Source organism: Bombina bombina, chromosome 5 (assembly GCF_027579735.1).
Source record: "Bombina bombina isolate aBomBom1 chromosome 5, aBomBom1.pri, whole genome shotgun sequence".
Taxonomy (NCBI): Eukaryota; Metazoa; Chordata; class Amphibia; order Anura; family Bombinatoridae; genus Bombina; species Bombina bombina.
In genome coordinates, this window is record NC_069503.1 from 872,178,374 (window position 1) to 872,198,097 (window position 19,724).

Below are 19,724 nucleotides of genomic sequence, written 5' to 3' on the forward strand. Positions count from 1 at the left end.
GCTGCAGTGTAGAGATCAGCCTCCCACCTGACACATCCTACCCTCTGATCCCTCCCTGAAAGTCTGCCAGTATAAAAATAAAAAATGATTTGTTACATACAGTATATATTTTATATAAAGTGTAGGATCCCCCATTACCCCCCAACCTCCCTGACCCCACCAAACATCTCTCTAAGCCACCCCCCTTGACCTATTGGCCACCATCTTAGGTACTGGCAACTGTCTGCCAGTACCCAGTTTACTAACAAATTTGACCTACAAACAGCCCATTTTCTGTAGTGTAGCTTCCCCCCTCAATACCCTTTCCCCCTCCCAGATCCCTTTCCAAACAATTTTTCCCCCTCCTTTTCCCTCTCTCTCCTTTGGTTTGATATTGATGTCCATGCGCACATGCTCCCGAGTCCTGCCCCCTGCGTTCTCGCACGCTCACGGGCACTAGGTAACAGGATCCAGAACAAGCATCAGCGATGGGCCGCCCACCCACCTCCCTGCATTGACTCCCACCCACCAACGATCAGGGGTAAACGCTATCGCTTGAACACAATTGAAGTTAAAGGCACAGTCTACACCTTGGTCATCTTAAAGTCGTACCTTAGATTAAGCTGCAAACAGCCTCCTGTACCCTTTCTATACCATGCAGCAGGAATGGTAAAAAGTTAATTTAAAATTTGGAGGCTGAAATTTATGTTGATTGGAACTACTGGGGGAAAAAAACATCACACAATCAGCTTTATCAGTGCTGATGTGCTTTACTGTGATCTCATGAGATCTCGCTGAAATCTTGTGAGATTTCATAGTAAACCTCCTAAAACTGAGGAGGGAAATATCATGACGGTGTCTATGGTTCTCGGACAGAATGCTGACGGACAGAATGCCGAAGCACATATGTCCAAGAGACTATATTCCGAGTGCAGAAATGACCAACAGTCACAATTGACTGACGTTTTCTTAACTCGCAGGCCCACATACGCTACTCACTATCAGATGGTCAAACAGCACAATTGCGCAAACAAACGCAATTACGTCATAGTTAGAAAAAGCTTTTTTAATATTAATGTTGCATACATTAATTAGGAGAACACAAACGCTTCATTAAAAAAAAATAATAATAAAATAAAAAATTAAAACTTAAATAACCATATCCAATTAAAAAAAAAATAATAATTAAAAATATGGAGTTCATAAAGACAAGTAAGGGTAAATGTTACATGAAGGCTATGCATACATTGTAGACAACAAAAAAAGGAAATGCAAGCTATTGGAAATGTGAAAAAAAAAAAATTTGTGGAGGAAGGCTAAAAACCATAAATGATATAATTAAAAAAGACGCATCAAATCATTCACATCCGCCTGATGCGGCAAGAATTTTATTTCTGAAAACAATCGAAAAAAGAGTTGCTAAACATTCGGAGGAAGTAATATCAGGCATAATACAAAATTGCACATGTAATTTTCCACTTGAAGCAGCAGGAGCAATACTCTTGCCAGAACGATATGTCGACAGCGAACAACACCAAATGGGAACATTTTAAATGACGAATTAAGAAAAACTACCAGAGGAGAAGATTTCATCATGCACAAAGTGAAAATTTAATCATTCTGTCAACTAACAAAAATTTAGATCTTCTTTCAAAAAAACAGCACTGACTCTGTGACGGAACATTTGACTCAGCTCCTTTAGGTTTTCAGTTGTATACAATACATGTTTTAATAGAAGATAACCATACCATACATTAGTATACTGCATATCAAAAAACTAAATCAGGAAACTTATAATTTCATTTTTAGTATTCTAAAAGAAAAAGATCCAGATATTAATCCTATATCAATTACATTAGATTTTGAAAGAGCAACAATAAATTGTTTGACAATTTTTTTCAAAGTAAAAACCCCCCAACCATCAAACCCCCCAAATAAAAAAAAACTAACATCATTTACAGATGCTTTTTCCATTTTTCGCAATGCCTATGGAGAAAAATACAATTTCTCCAACATAGGTGTGCCCGGTCCACGGCGTCATCCTTACTTGTGGGATATTCTCTTCCCCAACAGGAAATGGCAAAGAGCCCAGCAAAGCTGGTCACATGATCCCTCCTAGGCTCCGCCTACCCCAGTCATTCTCTTTGCCGTTGTACAGGCAACATCTCCACGGAGATGGCTTAGAGTTTTTTAGTGTTTAACTGTAGTTTTTATTATTCAATCAAGAGTTTGTTATTTTAAAATAGTGCTGGTATGTACTATTTACTCAGAAACAGAAAAGAGATGAAGATTTCTGTTTGTATGAGGAAAATGATTTTAGCAACCGTTACTAAAATCCATGGCTGTTCCACACAGGACTGTTGAGAGGAATTAACTTCAGTTGGGGGAACAGTGAGCAGTCTCTTGCTGCTTGAGGTATGACACATTCTAACAAGACGATGTAATGCTGGAAGCTGTCATTTTCCCTATGGGATCCGGTAAGCCATGTTTATTAAGATTGTAAATAAGGGCTTCACAAGGGCTTATTAAGACTGTAGACTTTTTCTGGGCTAAATCGATTCATTATTAACACATATTTAGCCTTGAGGAATCATTTAATCTGGGTATTTTGATAAGTTTATATCGGCAGGCACTTTTTTAGACACCTTTCTCTTTAGGGGCTTTCCCAAATCATAGGCAGAGCCTCATTTTCGCGCCGGTGTTGCGCACTTGTTTTTGAGAGGCATGACATGCAGTCGCATGTGTGAGGAGCTCTGATACATAGAAAAGACTTTCTGAAGGCGTCATTTGGTATCGTATTACCCTTTGGGCTTGGTTGGGTCTCAGCAAAGCAGACACCAGGGACTGTAAAGGGGTTAAAGTTAAGAACGGCTCCGGTTCCGTTATTTTAAGGGTTAAAGCTTCCAAATTTGGGGTGCAATACTTTTAAGGCTTTAAGACACTGTGGTGAAATTTTGGTGAATTTTGAACAATTCCTTCATATTTTTTCGCAATTGCAGTAATAAAGTGTGTTCAGTTTAAAATTTAAAGTGACAGTAACGGTTTTATTTTAAAACGTTTTTTGTACTTTGTTATCAAGTTTATGCCTGTTTAACATGTCTGAACTACCAGATAGACTGTGTTCTGAATGTGGGGAAGCCAGAGTTCCTTCTCATTTAAATAAATGTGATTTATGTGACAATGACAATGATGCCCAAGATGATTCCTCAAGTGAGGGGAGTAAGCATGGTACTGCATCATTCCCTCCTTCGTCTACACGAGTCTTGCCCACTCAGGAGGCCCCTAGTACATCTAGCGCGCCAATACTCCTTACTATGCAACAATTAACGGCTGTAATGGATAATTCTGTCAAAAACATTTTAGCCAAAATGCACACTTATCAGCGTAAGCGCGACTGCTCTGTTTTAGATACTGAAGAGCATGACGACGCTGATAATAATGGTTCTGAAGGGCCCCTAAACCAGTCTGATGGGGCCAGGGAGGTTTTGTCTGAGGGAGAAATTACTGATTCAGGGAACATTTCTCAACAAGCTGAACCTGATGTGATTACGTTTAAATTTAAGTTGGAAAATCTCCGCATTCTGCTTAAGGAGGTATTATCCACTCTGGATGATTGTGACAAGTTGGTCATCCCAGAGAAACTATGTAAAATGGACAAGTTCCTAGAGGTCCCGGGGCTCCCAGAAGCTTTTCCTATACCCAAGCGGGTGGCGGACATTGTAAATAAAGAATGGGAAAGGCCCGGTATTCCTTTCGTCCCTCCCCCCATATTTAAAAAATTGTTTCCTATGGTCGACCCCAGAAAGGACTTATGGCAGACAGTCCCCAAGGTCGAGGGAGCGGTTTCCACTTTAAACAAACGCACCACTATACCCATAGAAGATAGTTGTGCTTTCAAAGATCCTATGGATAAAAAATTAGAAGGTTTACTTAAAAAGATGTTTGTTCAGCAGGGTTACCTTCTACAACCAATTTCATGCATTGTCCCTGTCGCTACAGCCGCGTGTTTCTGGTTCGATGAGCTGGTAAAGGCGGTCGATAGTGATTCTCCTCCTTATGAGGAGATTATGGACAGAATCAATGCTCTCAAATTGGCTAATTCTTTCACCCTAGACGCCACTTTGCAATTGGCTAGGTTAGCGGCTAAGAATTCTGGGTTTGCTATTGTGGCGCGCAGAGCGCTTTGGTTGAAATCTTGGTCAGCTGATGCGTCTTCCAAGAACAAGCTACTTAACATTCCTTTCAAGGGGAAAACGCTGTTTGGCCCTGACTTGAAAGAGATTATCTCTGATATCACTGGGGGTAAGGGCCATGCCCTTCCTCAGGATCGGCCTTTCAAGGCCAAAAATAAACCTAATTTTCGTCCCTTTCGTAGAAACGGACCAGCCCAAAGTGCTACGTCCTCTAAGCAAGAGGGTAATACTTCTCAAGCCAAGCCAGCTTGGAGACCAATGCAAGGCTGGAACAAGGGAAAGCAGGCCAAGAAACCTGCCACTGCTACCAAGACAGCATGAAATGTTGGCCCCCGATCCGGGACCGGATCTGGTGGGGGGCAGACTCTCTCTCTTCGCTCGGGCTTGGGCAAGAGATGTTCTGGATCCTTGGGCGCTAGAAATAGTCTCCCAAGGTTATCTTCTGGAATTCAAGGGGCTTCCCCCAAGGGGGAGGTTCCACAGGTCTCAGTTGTCTTCAGACCACATAAAAAGACAGGCATTCTTACGTTGTGTAGAAGACCTGTTAAAAATGGGAGTGATTCATCCTGTTCCATTAGGAGAACAAGGGATGGGGTTCTACTCCAATCTGTTCATAGTTCCCAAAAAAGAGGGAACGTTCAGACCAATCTTAGATCTCAAGATCTTAAACAAGTTTCTCAAGGTTCCATCGTTCAAAATGGAAACCATTCGAACAATTCTTCCTTCCATCCAGGAAGGTCAATTCATGACCACGGTGGATTTAAAGGATGCGTATCTACATATTCCTATCCACAAGGAACATCATCGGTTCCTAAGGTTCGCATTCCTGGACAAGCATTACCAGTTCGTGGCGCTTCCTTTCGGATTAGCCACTGCTCCAAGGATTTTCACAAAGGTACTAGGGTCCCTTCTAGCTGTGCTAAGACCAAGGGGCATTGCTGTAGTACCTTACTTGGACGACATTCTGATTCAAGCGTCGTCCCTTCCTCAAGCAAAGGCTCACACGGACATTGTCCTGGCCTTTCTCAGATCTCACGGATGGAAAGTGAACGTGGAAAAGAGTTCTCTATCTCCGTCAACAAGGGTTCCCTTCTTGGGGACAATAATAGACTCCTTAGAAATGAGGATTTTTCTGACAGAGGCCAGAAAAACAAAACTTCTAGACTCTTGTCGGATACTTCATTCCGTTCCTCTTCCTTCCATAGCGCAGTGCATGGAAGTGATAGGTTTGATGGTAGCGGCAATGGACATAGTTCCTTTTGCGCGCATTCATCTAAGACCATTACAACTGTGCATGCTCAGTCAGTGGAATGGGGACTATACAAACTTGTCTCCGAGGATACAAGTAAATCAGAGGACCAGAGACTCACTCCGTTGGTGGCTGTCCCTGGACAACCTGTCACAAGGGATGACCTTCCGCAGACCAGAGTGGGTCATTGTCACGACCGACGCCAGTCTGATGGGCTGGGGCGCGGTCTGGGGATCCCTGAAAGCTCAGGGTCTTTGGTCTCGGGAAGAATCTCTTCTACCGATAAATATTCTGGAACTGAGAGCGATATTCAATGCTCTCAAGGCTTGGCCTCAGCTAGCGAGGGCCAAGTTCATACGGTTTCAATCAGACAACATGACAACTGTTGCGTACATCAACCATCAGGGGGGAACAAGGAGTTCCCTGGCGATGGAAGAAGTGACCAAAATCATTCTATGGGCGGAGTCTCACTCCTGCCACCTGTCTGCTATCCACATCCCAGGAGTGGAAAATTGGGAAGCGGATTTTCTGAGTCGTCAGACATTGCATCCGGGGGAGTGGGAACTCCATCCGGAAATCTTTGCCCAAGTCACTCAACTGTGGGGCATTCCAGACATGGATCTGATGGCCTCTCGTCAGAACTTCAAAGTTCCTTGCTACGGGTCCAGATCCAGGGATCCCAAGGCGGCTCTAGTGGATGCACTAGTAGCACCTTGGACCTTCAAACTAGCTTATGTATTCCCGCCGTTTCCTCTCATCCCCAGGCTGGTAGCCAGGATCAATCAGGAAAGGGCGTCGGTGATCTTGATAGCTCCTGCGTGGCCACGCAGGACTTGGTATGCAGATCTGGTGAATATGTCATCGGCTCCACCATGGAAGCTACCTTTGAGACGAGACCTTCTTGTTCAAGGTCCGTTCGAACATCCGAATCTGGTCTCACTCCAGCTGACTGCTTGGAGATTGAACGCTTGATCTTATCGAAGCGAGGGTTCTCAGATTCTGTTATCGATACTCTTGTTCAGGCCAGAAAGCCTGTAACTAGAAAGATTTACCACAAAATTTGGAAAAAATATATCTGTTGGTGTGAATCTAAAGGATTCCCTTGGGACAAGGTTAAGATTCCTAAGATTCTATCCTTCCTTCAAGAAGGATTGGAAAAAGGATTATCTGCAAGTTCCCTGAAGGGACAGATTTCTGCCTTGTCTGTGTTACTTCATAAAAAGCTGGCAGCTGTGCCAGATGTTCAAGCCTTTGTTCAGGCTCTGGTTAGAATCAAGCCTGTTTACAAACCTTTGACTCCTCCTTGGAGTCTCAACTTAGTTCTTTCAGTTCTTCAGGGGGTTCCGTTTGAACCCTTACATTCCGTTGATATTAAGTTATTATCTTGGAAAGTTTTGTTTTTGGTTGCAATTTCTTCTGCTAGAAGAGTTTCAGAATTATCTGCTCTGCAGTGTTCTCCTCCTTATCTGGTGTTCCATGCAGATAAGGTGGTTTTACGTACTAAACCTGGTTTTCTTCCAAAAGTTGTTTCTAACAAAAACATTAACCAGGAGATTATCGTACCTTCTCTGTGTCCGAAACCAGTTTCGAAGAAGGAACGTTTGTTGCACAATTTGGATGTTGTTCGCGCTCTAAAATTCTATTTAGATGCTACAAAGGATTTTAGACAAACATCTTCCTTGTTTGTTGTTTATTCCGGTAAAAGGAGAGGTCAAAAAGCAACTTCTACCTCTCTCTCTTTTTGGATTAAAAGCATCATCAGATTGGCTTACGAGACTGCCGGACGGCAGCCTCCCGAAAGAATCACAGCTCATTCCACTAGGGCTGTGGCTTCCACATGGGCCTTCAAGAACGAGGCTTCTGTTGATCAGATATGTAGGGCAGCGACTTGGTCTTCACTGCACACTTTTACCAAATTTTACAAGTTTGATACTTTTGCTTCTTCTGAGGCTATTTTTGGGAGAAAGGTTTTGCAAGCCGTGGTGCCTTCCATCTAGGTGACCTGATTTGCTCCCTCCCATCATCCGTGTCCTAAAGCTTTGGTATTGGTTCCCACAAGTAAGGATGACGCCGTGGACCGGACACACCGATGTTGGAGAAAACAGAATTTATGTTTACCTGATAAATTACTTTCTCCAACGGTGTGTCCGGTCCACGGCCCGCCCTGGTTTTTTAATCAGGTCTGATAATTTATTTTCTTTAACTACAGTCACCACGGTTTCATATGGTTTCTCCTATGCAAATATTCCTCCTTAACGTCGGTCGAATGACTGGGGTAGGCGGAGCCTAGGAGGGATCATGTGACCAGCTTTGCTGGGCTCTTTGCCATTTCCTGTTGGGGAAGAGAATATCCCACAAGTAAGGATGACGCCGTGGACCGGACACACCGTTGGAGAAAGTAATTTATCAGGTAAACATAAATTCTGTTATTTGGGCTTACAAATATGGTATAATAATGAAAAAAGCTCTGTTCTTAAAATGTTTAGAAGCATTAGCATTTATGCCAGTGTAAGATGTAGTCAAAACATTTAATGGCTTTGTAAAATCATTAGAAAAACAAAACAGTAACATTTTATCAGAATTTTCAGTTATTTGGAAAAAACCTGGATTGGCGAAGTACAACAAGGTACAAGAAGAAAACCTACTTTCGACATTACAATGTGGAGCACTTTTCAAAGAACAAAACTAGGGTTACCTAGAACAAACCACTTTCTAGAAGGATGACACATAGGATTTGACCAATGAATGCCTGTAACCCACCCAAACATTTGCCGACTAGTTTCAAAAATAAGAAAGGAACAAGCAGTATGGGAGTTAACAATAAAATTGTTTCTGGAGTTGAACTGAGAAAAAGACAAAAATATCAAATCATAAACAGGATAAAAAAATTGAAAAAAATACAGTGAATACTCAAGATTAGACTCTTTAAAGTTAATAGTGCATAATATATAAGATTTGCTTAAATTAAAAAAGGGGACTTTTCCGTTTCCCGGACATCAGCCAGCCAGAGGCACTCTTTTCCTATTTGGCCGAAGGCATATGCGCTCCAGAATGCTCTGTTACAATTATTGTCCCATGATTTTATCCCATTTGTTATATTATTTACAATAAAATATATATAAAATCAAAATACCTCATTATACAAGAACATTCGTCCGAAGGCAGATACGCTACAAGGAGTTCTGTTATAATCAGAGCCTCAGACGCTGCAACCGCCTCTTGGGAACCTAACCATGGATCCAACCCCCCCCCCTACGTGCTGTTTTCTCCCCATACATATTTTGTTAACTTCTCTGTAAATATAATTATAAGTTAACTAGGCGATAAGCCTGCCCAGAGGGCAGTCTATTTAAAAAGAAATCTATAAACCCCAAAGCACCAATTGCACAAAATAAAAAATGTAAAATTACAGAAAAAAATAAACAAAGCTATTCAAAATAAAAAAATTAAACCTAAACTAATACCCCTATAACAATCCCCCCAAAAATAAAAACACCCCCTAATCTAATACTAAACTACCAATAGCCATTAAAAGGGCTTTTGTAGGGCATTGCACTACGTTAAACAGCTCTTTTACCTAAAAACAATTACCAATTACCTCCTAACAATAAAAACCCTCACCTACCAAACCCCCCCAAAATAAAAAAAACTAACACTTTGTATGGGTATTCAGCTCTTTTACTGCCCTTTAAAAGGGCAATCAGCTCTTTTACAGTCCAAAAAAAATCCTAATCTAAAAAAAAAAAAAAAAAAAAGCCTAAAACTAAGCCCCAAATAGGTACTCACCGTTCCTGAAGTCCGGCGGAGGTCTTCTTCCAGGCAGTCCCATCATCTTCTATCTTCATCCGGAAGAAAGTAGGTGCAGAGCGGAGGTGCAGAGATGTCTTCCCCGATGCGTGGATCCTCAGCTGCGGTCCTCGGCAGCATGGAGGCTCCTCTTCATCCGATGTCCACCATACAATGAAGATAGATTTGAAGGTACCGCATTCAATTTGGGGTACCTTGCATTCCTATTGGCTGAAATTTTTAAATCAGCCAATAGGATTAGAGCTACTGAAATCCTATTGGCTGTTCAAATCAGCCAATACGATTTCAGTAGCTCTAATCCTATTGGCTGATTTAAAAATTTCAGCCAATAGGAATGCAAGATACCCCAATAAATATGGGGTACCTTGCATTCAATCTTCATTGTGCGACGGCTGATCGCATGAAGAGTAGCCTCCACACCACTTAGGACCGACGCTGAGGATCCATTCATCGGGGAAGCCAGTTCCGCATCTCTGCTCCGCGCTGCCTTCACTCCGGATTAAGATAGAAGATGATGAAGCCGTCTGGAAGAAGACCTTCTCCGCCGGACTTCAGTAACGGTGAGTACCTATTTAAGGCTTAGTCTTAGGAATTATTTTTTTTTTGTTTGTTTTTGGGGGGTTTTAAGTTTAGGAATTGAATGGGTTGTTAAAGAGCTGATTGCCCTTTTAAGGGCAGCAAAAGAGCTGAATGCCCTTTTAAGGGCAATGCCCATACAAATGCCTCTTTAGGGACAATGGGTAGTTTAGGTTTTTTAGTGTTAGTCTTTTTTATTTGGGGGGTTTGGTGGTTGGGGTTTTTTTACTGTTAGGGGGACTTAGTATTTTTTAAATGTAAAAGAGCTGTTTAACTTAGTGCAATGTCCTTTTAAGGGCTATTGGTAGTTTAGTTTAGGGAGTGTTTTTATTTTGGGGGAGCTTTTTTATTTTCATAGAGATTAGGTTTAATTTTTTAATTTTTGATAATTTTGTTTATTTTGTTCTGTAATTTTAGAGTTTATTTTTTTTTTGTAATTTTAGATAATTTTTTTGTAATTTAATGTTAGGTTTTATTATTTTAATTGTAACTTAGTATTGGGGTTAATTCAGGGGGTGTTAGGTTAGGAGGCATTCACAGAGATTACGAGTTTTGTGGTAACAGGGGTCCGTTGCTAATGAGCATTTTTTTTTTCACCACTCACTTAAGACAACGCTGGTATTACAGGTTTTTTAAACCCAGCGTTAGCAGCAAAAAGGTGAGCGTAGAGCAAAATTTAGCTCCACATCTCACCTCAATACCAGCGTTGCTTACGGTAGCGGTGAGCTGGCTAAACGTGCTCGTGCACGATTTCCCCATAGGAATCAATGGGGCAGAATCGGCTGAAAAAAAACCTAACACCTGCAAAAAAGCAGCATTCAGCTTCTAACGCAGCCCCGTTGATTCCTATGGGGAAATAAAAGTTATGTCTACACCTAACACCCTAACATGAACCCTGAGTCTAAACACCCCTAATCTTACACTTATTAACCCCTAATCTGCCGCCCCTGACATCGTTGCCACCTACATTATATTATTAACCCCTAATCTGCCGCTCCCGACACTGCCGCCACCTTCATTATACTTATAAACCCCTAATCTGCTGCCCCCAACATCGCTGCCACCTACATTATAGTTATTAACCCCTAATCTGCCCCCGTCGTCGCAACCTACCTACAATTATTAACCCCTAATCTGCCGCCCCCATCGTCGCCGCTACTATATTAAATTTATTAACCCCTAAACCTAAGTCTAAACCTAAGTCTAACACCCCCCTAACTTAAATATAATTTAAATAAAACAAAATAAAATTGCTACAATTAAATAAATTAATCCTATTTAAAACTAAATACTTACCTATAAAATAAACCCTAAGCTAGCTACAATATAACTAATAGTTACATTGTAGCTAGCTTAGGGTTTATTTTTATTTTACAGGCAACCTTGTATTTATTTTAACTAGGTATAATAGTTATTAGTTATTAACTATTTATTAACTTCCTAGTTAAAATAAATACAAATATACCTGTAAAATAAACTCTAACCTAAGTTACAATTACACCTAACACTACACTATCATTAAATTAATTACATAAACTAACTACAATTAAATACAATTAAATTAAATAAACTAAAGTACAAAAACAAACAAACACTAAATTACAGAAAATAAAAAAATAATTACAAGAATTTTAAACTAATTACACCTAATCTAATCCCCCTAATAAAATAAAAAAGCCCCCCAAAATAATAAAATTCCCTACCCTATACTAAATTACAAATAGCCCTTAAAAAAACCTTTTGTGGGGCATTGCCCCAAAGAAATCAGCTCTTTTACCTGTAAATAAAAAAGACAATACCCCCCAACATTAAAACCCACCACCCACACACCCAACCCTACGCGGAGCATCCTCTTCTTCCGATGACTCCTGACGATTGAAGGTTCCTTTAAATGACGTCAGCCAATCGGAATTAAGGTAGAAAAAATCCTATTGGCTGATGCAATCAGCCAATAGGATTAAGCTTGCATTCTATTGGCTGATTGGAACAGCCAATAGAATGCAAGCTCAATCCTATTGGCTGATTGGATCAGCCAATAGGATTGAAGTTCAATCCTATTGGCTGAGCCAATAGGATTTTTTCTACCTTAATTCCGATTGGCTGATAGAATCCTATCAGCCAGTCGGAATTCAGGCGACGCCATCTTGGATGACGTCATTTAAAGGAACCTTCATTCGTCGGGAGTCGTCGGAAGAAGAGGATGCTCCGTGTCAGCTGGCTTCAAAATGGACCCGCTCCGCTCCGGATGGATGAAGATAGAAGATGCCGCCTGTATGAAGACTTTTGCTCGTCTGGAGGTCCTCTTCTGCCCGGATCGGATGAAGACTTCTGCCCCTCTGGAGGACCACTTGTGCCCGGCTGGGTGAAGACGGCGTGGGTTTTAGAGTAGGGTTGGGTGTGTGGGTGGTGGGTTTTAATGTTGGGGGGGGATTGTCTTTTTTTTTTTTACAGGTAAAAGAGCTGATTACTTTGGGGCAATGCCCCGCAAAATGCCCTTTTACTGGCTATTTGTAATTTAGTATAGAATAGGGAATTTTATTATTTTGGGGAGCTTTTTTATTTTATTAGGGGGATTAGATTAGGTGTAATTAGTTTACAATTCTTGTAATTATTTTTTTATTTTCTGTAATTTAGTGTTTGTTTTTTTGTACTTTATTTTATTTTATTTTATTTAATTGTAGTTAGTTGAGGTAATTTATTTAATTATAGTGTAGTGTTAGGTGTAATTGTAACTTAGGTTAGGATTTATTTTACAGGTATATTTGTCTTTATTTTAACTAGGAAGTTATTAAATAGTTAATAACTATTTAATAACTATTGTACCTAGTTAAAATAAATACAAACTTGCCTGTAAAATAAATATAAACCCTAAGATAGATACAAATGTAACTATTAGTTATATTGTAGCTATCTTAGGGTTTATTTTACAGGTAAGTATTTAGTTTTAAATAGAAATAATTTATTTAATTGTAGTAATTTTATTTTGTTTTATTTAAATTATATTTAAGTTAGGGTGGTGTTTAGACTTAGGTTTAGGGGGTTAATAAATTAAATATAATAGCGGCAACGTTGGGGGCGGCAGATTAGGGGTTAATAAAATGTAACTAGTGTTTGCGAGACGGGAGTGCGGCGGTTTAGGGGTTAATATATTTATTAAAGTGGCGGCAATGTCCGGTCGGCTGATTAGGGGTTAAAAACTGTAAGTGTTTCCAATGGGGGGGGGGCCTCGGTTTAGGGGTTAATTGGTAGTTTATGGGTGTTAGTGTACTTTTTAGCACTTTAGTTAAGAGTTAAAAGTTACGGCGTTAGCCCATAAAACTCTTAACTACTGACTTTTAAATGCGGTAGGAGTCTTGACAGGAGAGGGTCTACCGCTCACTTCTTCCAAGACTCTTAATACCGGTATTAGGCAAATCCCATTAAAAAGATAGGATACGCAATATACGTAAGGGGATTTGCGGTAACCTCGAGTCGCGGAAGAAAAGTGAGCGGTACACCTGTACCGGCCAGACTCGTAATACTAGCGGCGTTAAAAAGCTGCGTTGGGACCTCTCAACGCTGCTTTTTAAGGCTAACGCAAGACTCGTAATCTCGCCGTTAGTAATTAAATTAGTTATTTGCTTTGTGGGGTTTGGTGGTTTAGGGGTTAATTAGGTTTATTGCGAAATGGCTGTTTAGGGGTTAATTAGGTTTATTAGGGTTTTTTTGCGATGTGGGGGTTTGGTCAGTTCAGGGGTTAATACGCAATATACGTAAGGGGATTTGCGGTAACCTCGAGTCGCGGAAGAAAAGTGAGCGGTACACCTGTACCGGCCAGACTCGTAATACCAGCGGGCGTTAAAAAGCAGTGTTGGGACCTCTCAACGCTGCTTTTTAAGGCTAACGCAAGACTCGTAATCTCGCCGTTAGTAATTAAATTAGTTATTTGCTTTGTGGGGTTTGGTGGTTTAGGGGTTAATAGGTTAATTAGGTTTATTGCGAAATGGCTGTTTAGGGGTTAATTAGGTTTATTAGGTTTTTTTGCGATGTGGGGGTTTGGTCAGTTCAGGGGTTAATAGGTTAATTAGGTTTATTGTGATGTGGGGGGTTGGCAGTTTAGGGGTTAATATTTAATTATGTTATTTGCTGATTAGGAGTTAATTACTTTATTATTTTGCAATGTGGGGGTTTGTGGTTTAGGTGTTTGTTAATACTTTGTGCGGGAGGTTAGGAGTTTTTTGTTATATTTTGTGCGGGCGGTTACATGTTTCACAATTTATTTCTTGCAGGCTGTTACGTGTTTTTACGTTATTTCGGTTTGGTTGCGTGTTTTTTTTTTTTTTTAAGGATTCGGGTTTGCCTACGCTGCATCCAGTTGGATTCTTTTGGCTGAACGCGCAGCCAACATTCTTTTGGCTGCCTCGTGCAGCCAACATTCCTTTGAGGATGCCTGTGCAACCTGGTGACGGACGCGTTTCAAACGCGATTATAGTATAGATATATTATAAAAAATAATAAATATGTAAGCTAATATATTATAAAAGCTAATTTAATTGTTTTATGTTTGTGCTTTTTGTAATAATTTAAATTAAGTTTATACTATATGTCAATATATTGTAATAAAGTTGTATGTTAATGCATTCAGAAATAAAGTTTATTTGAAATAAAGTAATAATCCATGCGGTGTGGAGCGTGAGTAAAATCGGACACATTTGGCCGTGGCTGGACTGTTATCCGACGGACATTTTTCTGTCGGATTATTATCCATTGAACAAATGTCTGTTGGACAATTGTCTGTCGAATAACTGTTCGGCCTTGGTGTCTGCACATGCTAGATGCATTCTCCCTTGCAAGATCTGGGGCTAGCATCATGATTGGCTGCCTAAAGTCCCTTTTATAATAGGGTTTGGCTACTGGGGAAATGTTGAGGTAAAATATCTTCCTTTTTTTACAAAGAGATGTTTAGTTGATATTTTCTGTTAGTTTAAAAAAAAATTAAAAAAAATTTGCAGCATCACTTTCAAGTGCTTCAACTTTTGGGGATCATGACCCTATAATGTAACACTTCAATGTCCTTATATTATTTTCTATTGAAGAACATACACAATGAAGAATATTTAACAGCACCTTTTTAGAGTACATCATTTTTTAATAAATAACCCTAATTTAGTAAATCCTGTTTACCTGAGTCTTAGAGTGCTAAAATCCTGATATAAACAAACGTCTTTAATCTGTGGCCTGTAGTGTACTAGTGCTGAGTGTCACTACATTGCAGCCAGTTCCTGGTTACTGCAGGCTCACAGGAATGCAGCGCACACATTCTTTTCCCTGCTTGAAATAAAACTGTAACTGTCCAGATATATTGCACTTTCTATCCTTACAAACAAGAAGAAAAGGCTTGTTTTATTAAACACTTCTACCTCTGACAATCAGTGAAAGCTCCTCTTTCATCCTCCTAAGATAGGCTGGAGACAGCTGAGCGATTATTTTGTTAGATATGTCAGAGAAGAGGTAATGGGGGAGGGAGTGAAGCTGTGTGATTGGTGGGCTTGGCACAGACGTTTGTCCTCCAAGCTCCCATGGTATGTGAAACCCAATCACTTACGAGTTAAAGATAGAATATGCAGCATCCCCAGCCAAAATTTAACTCAAAATACAATCTTCCTCTTCCAGTCTTGCAGCCTGCCTGCTTCTGCTATTGCTTGTCACAACTGTGTGTTTTTGTAATAACTTAAATATAAGGTAGAGAGTTTGCCTTTTTGTGTTGTCGGGATTTACTTGAAGTATAGGGGATAACGCCCACTGGACAAGGTCATGGTGCAAACTTTAGGGTAAGTTTAATTTGTTTGTTTTCCTACTTATCTGTATAATCTATAAACTGGCTGCATTACTGTTTATCTAAGCAAGAATTTGTTTAATTCTATAGAAACGCTTACTGGGCAGGTGTCCGTTATCTGAATTGTTATAGTAATCATTTATTATAAGTCAATATTACACACAACACAAAACTTTAATATTACGGATGTGCCAATATGTACGTTTGTTTTTCAACTGAGCTACATAACATTCCATTGTGTCCATGATTGTGGTGTTTTAAATGGATTTTTAAAACTATTTTTATTTTTTCCAACAGTCAGGCTGCAACTTCCACTCTTCTACCTCTCCCATTTTGCAACAGACATGTTGCTCCTCTTTACTGTGGTTCATTCATACTAAAATAAAACAACAACAAAAACAGCGCTGCACAACTTTATTTTGTGCTTTTCTTGTTGTAACTTTTTAGTAATGATTTATATACAAATTATTAATGGAAGAGTAAGGCAGTTCGGCTCATTTCTAGTAAACATACATTGTGTGGATCTGATTACCAGAGGCTAATATATTTACTATGATTATTGCTGCTCTTTATTAGAACTAATTGGATTAAGTTTTCCCCCCCCGTAAATTTTACACATGACATTTATTTTATTATATATAAAAGTATAGGTCATTTTATTACTCAGAAACAATGTGTAGTTTGCTTAAATAACGTTTCAACAGCTTTACTTTTGTTGCTAATAGTAACTGACGCTAAACCACATGAATTTATATTCTATTGAAGCATTTCAGGCATAGTGTACGCAATAACCACTTGACTGAGAGAGGACGCAACATATTACGTAGAACCTAGGGGTTATAAGCACACAGGTTTTGAGGTTTGGTGATGAAAATTGATATTTATTATAATTTTTTTTTGTAACGGCTTTGACTAACCATTTTGCATACGCTAGGGCTTCACTTATTTAAAACACGCTGACGTGTTAGTATAGAGATTTCTGTCGTATAAAGTAAATTGGAAATCATATTAAAGGGATTTGAAACTGTCTCTTTCATTGTTGTACTTTTTAAAAGCATTAAGCAGTGACTTATACTTACTGTACTATAAATCATTGCCATAGGTATTCATTATTTTAAAAGGCTTTAACGTTTATTTTTTAACCCCATAGGGGCCAGCGACATACCCTGTACATTGCTGGTCTTTCTACGGGGTTTCCATTACTAATAGAGATTCACGCTATTACTGTATAAACAAGGAACCCCTTAACGACCGGCAACGTACATGGTACACATGAACTAGCGCTGTCTAGCTGTGAAAAACTGTCAAAATGCACTGAGATAAGAGGCGGCCTTCCACGGATTAGAAATCAGTTTGAGCCTATCACTGTTTAGCATTTAACAAAGAATACCAAGAGAAACTGCAAATTTGATGATAAAAGTAAATTGGAAAGCTGTTTAAAATTGCATGCCATATCTGAATTGTGAAAGTTTAATTTTGAATAGACTGTCCCTTTAAGAAAGATAACTTTTATCAGAAATATATTAAAATTAAAAAAGAACTTCTTATAAAAATCCCCATTTTGATTATCTAATGAAAACCTTTAAGAAATCTTTAGCAGCTCAGATGTTGTCTTTCCCTTATGAAATCATAATAGCTGGGTGGGTAGATGTACCCTGGATGATGGGTGTGTGTAGAAACATCTGCTAGAAGTCTCTATTTGACAAATAGTAGGAATAAAACTTTGACTGCTCTAAGTACAACACACACATGTATTCCCATATAATAGAGATTATTATCCCTGTGGTTTCCTCTGTGGATTTTGGCTTAGTCTTATATGGCACCCTTTTGCCATTTACTCTCGCCCAATACATTACAATACTGCTGGAGCTAGTAGGATAGTATGGGGGGGTTACAGCTTGCTACTTACCTGGACCTGTATACTGTCCTTGCCCCAACAGAGTGAATTTAGGTTTATTTGTCAATGAAAAGGGCTTTTCAGATATAGTCACTGTTATATTATATATATTATACCTGTAGTAATTTATGAGCCTACTTTGGCAAATCAGGTAAATACATGAATTTCATTTAAATTTGTATATATTTCCCTTATTTTTGATGCTCCACAAATGGTGTGTTTATATGATCTTTAATCTAGTTTCCTAAAAGTGCAGATTCTTGTCATTTCAGTTCTTCTAAAAGTCTCTTGCTTCAATTATTCCATTCTTCTGTGAGATCTAATTTTACATTTCAGATTCATCCTTTGGACCTTTTATACATATTTCCTATTAAAGGGACAGTATATATATATACCTTATGATTGTATAATAAAATGCTTAATATAAAATGTGTATTTTCCAATTCTTAGATTTAACCCTGCTACATATTTTACCTTGTGGTTTTTAACAGATAACAACTCCAAAACAATTCACTTTATACATTAATAATGCAGATTCAATCCCAGATAACTCATCCAAATAAGGCAAGCAGTAGGTGGAGCTTTGTCACTGACAAACAATTGTAGTAAACATGATGTTTATTTGTTTTAAAAAATGATATTCTATAGCAAGACAACAGAAATGGCTTGTGGGTGGGTGGCGTTTACTGTTCCTTTATGTCTGTAGCTAGGTACAGTTTTGAAATGGGCATTTTTTTTGGTTCCTGCCGTGCATGATATAAACCAGGAGGAGATTTTCAGATTTTGCAAAACTTTGAATTCTTGGAATATTATGGTTCATTCAGAGTATCCAAAAACAGGTTAAAAGTCGAAACATCAATAAGATGATCTTCTACAAATAATATCGAGAAGGTTTCTTTTTTCCTTGATTTCCATGCAAGAAAAGGTCAGGAATCTTATAAAAGTTTATTTAGCTAAAAGATTTACTCTGTGATATTGATAACTTATGGGAAATCCCCTTCCTGTAATGGGTGGTTGCAGTTTCCTGAGCTTGTTACATAAAGCTTCAGTGGAACAGTTATTGAAGGCAGCCCCATGGTCTTCCTGGCATTCTTTCACTACATCTATCAGTTCAGTATGGCTGCATCACCAGAAACAGGATTGTTAGTAACGGATTTAGACTGTGGTTCCTCAGACCTAGGCAGAGGATTTTCTAATCACCATTGCCTTTATCCGATTCAGTTTTTGAACTAACCCGGCAGTAGTAATATGGTTCTTATAAAAGTTATAGGGAACTAGAATTTTACTTTCCAATAATTATCTTTTTTAATAGTAGCGCCATATGAGGATCTGCCTTGTTCAGCCCAAATTTTCAGGGTCTAAAGTCTTTATCTCTAAATAGGTTTCTGGGAGGAAATTCTACTTTACTCCAGCAGTCAGAGGACATCGGCCCTTCATTGTTGATGGTTTACTGTCATTGTTTTATTGTGTTAGTTTAGCTGTATTGCTTATAAAAACAGGTTTTATTTTGCCTAACCACTTGAGTAAATTGTACTGAAAACCTAATTTCCTGTTAAATAATTATTAAATACCTATATGTTTTACAGAATATTTTTAGATGTTTTTCAGGAAAACATGCATTAATTAGCATTTATTTGCTGAAAACATATTGGGCCAGATTACAAGTTGAGCGATAAATATCGCTTTCGTGAAAGCAATATTAGCACTCCACTGAGTAATACCAGCGCACGTTAATGTGCACTGGTATTACAAGTTGAGCGCAATGCAAACGCAAGCTCACATTCGCATTGCTTGGAAGCATTGCGCTCACAAGAGCGCTCTTTCATAGACTCCAATGGGAACTTCGTTCTCATACCATAAGACACGGCATGAGAACCTAGCGCAGTGAAGGGGGTAAGTAGCGTAGCATTTTTAAATATATATGTGTATATACACATATTAACACATGAATATATATGTATTTAAGCATATACATATATATTTACAGGGAACACACAGTTCCCATAGACCGCAATGTAAAGGCACTTTTCTGTGCCGTTTTTTTCTAACACCCCACACCTGCCACTTTTGACCCCATATAACTGCTTTTTGCATTTATTTTATTAAAAAATAAAGATGCTGCTATCTTTTTTTTTTTTTTTTTAAATAAAATATATTACTCTGTATTTTGGGGGAATTTGGTGGACATTTATAAAATTAACCAGATAT

The 19,724-nt window shown here is 39.0% G+C and overlaps 1 protein-coding gene across 5 annotated transcripts in view; it reads left to right on the forward strand.

Annotated features, from left to right (window-relative positions):
* The window catches only part of DTNA (dystrobrevin alpha), a 685,079-nt gene that overhangs the window by 153,061 nt on the left and 512,294 nt on the right, over nt 1-19,724 (forward strand). For 2 of the 5 annotated variants that reach the window (XM_053715020.1, XM_053715021.1), the window contains exon 1: nt 15,406-15,614. The exons of 1 other annotated variant lie outside the window; for it this stretch is intronic. In XM_053715020.1, coding sequence (XP_053570995.1) covers nt 15,598-15,614 — 17 coding nt within the window. In that variant the 5' untranslated portion in view covers nt 15,406-15,597. Of the gene's footprint in view, nt 1-15,405; nt 15,615-19,724 lie in introns of those variants that run through there. 2 more of the 5 variants (XM_053715017.1, XM_053715019.1) reach the window with 1 other exon arrangement.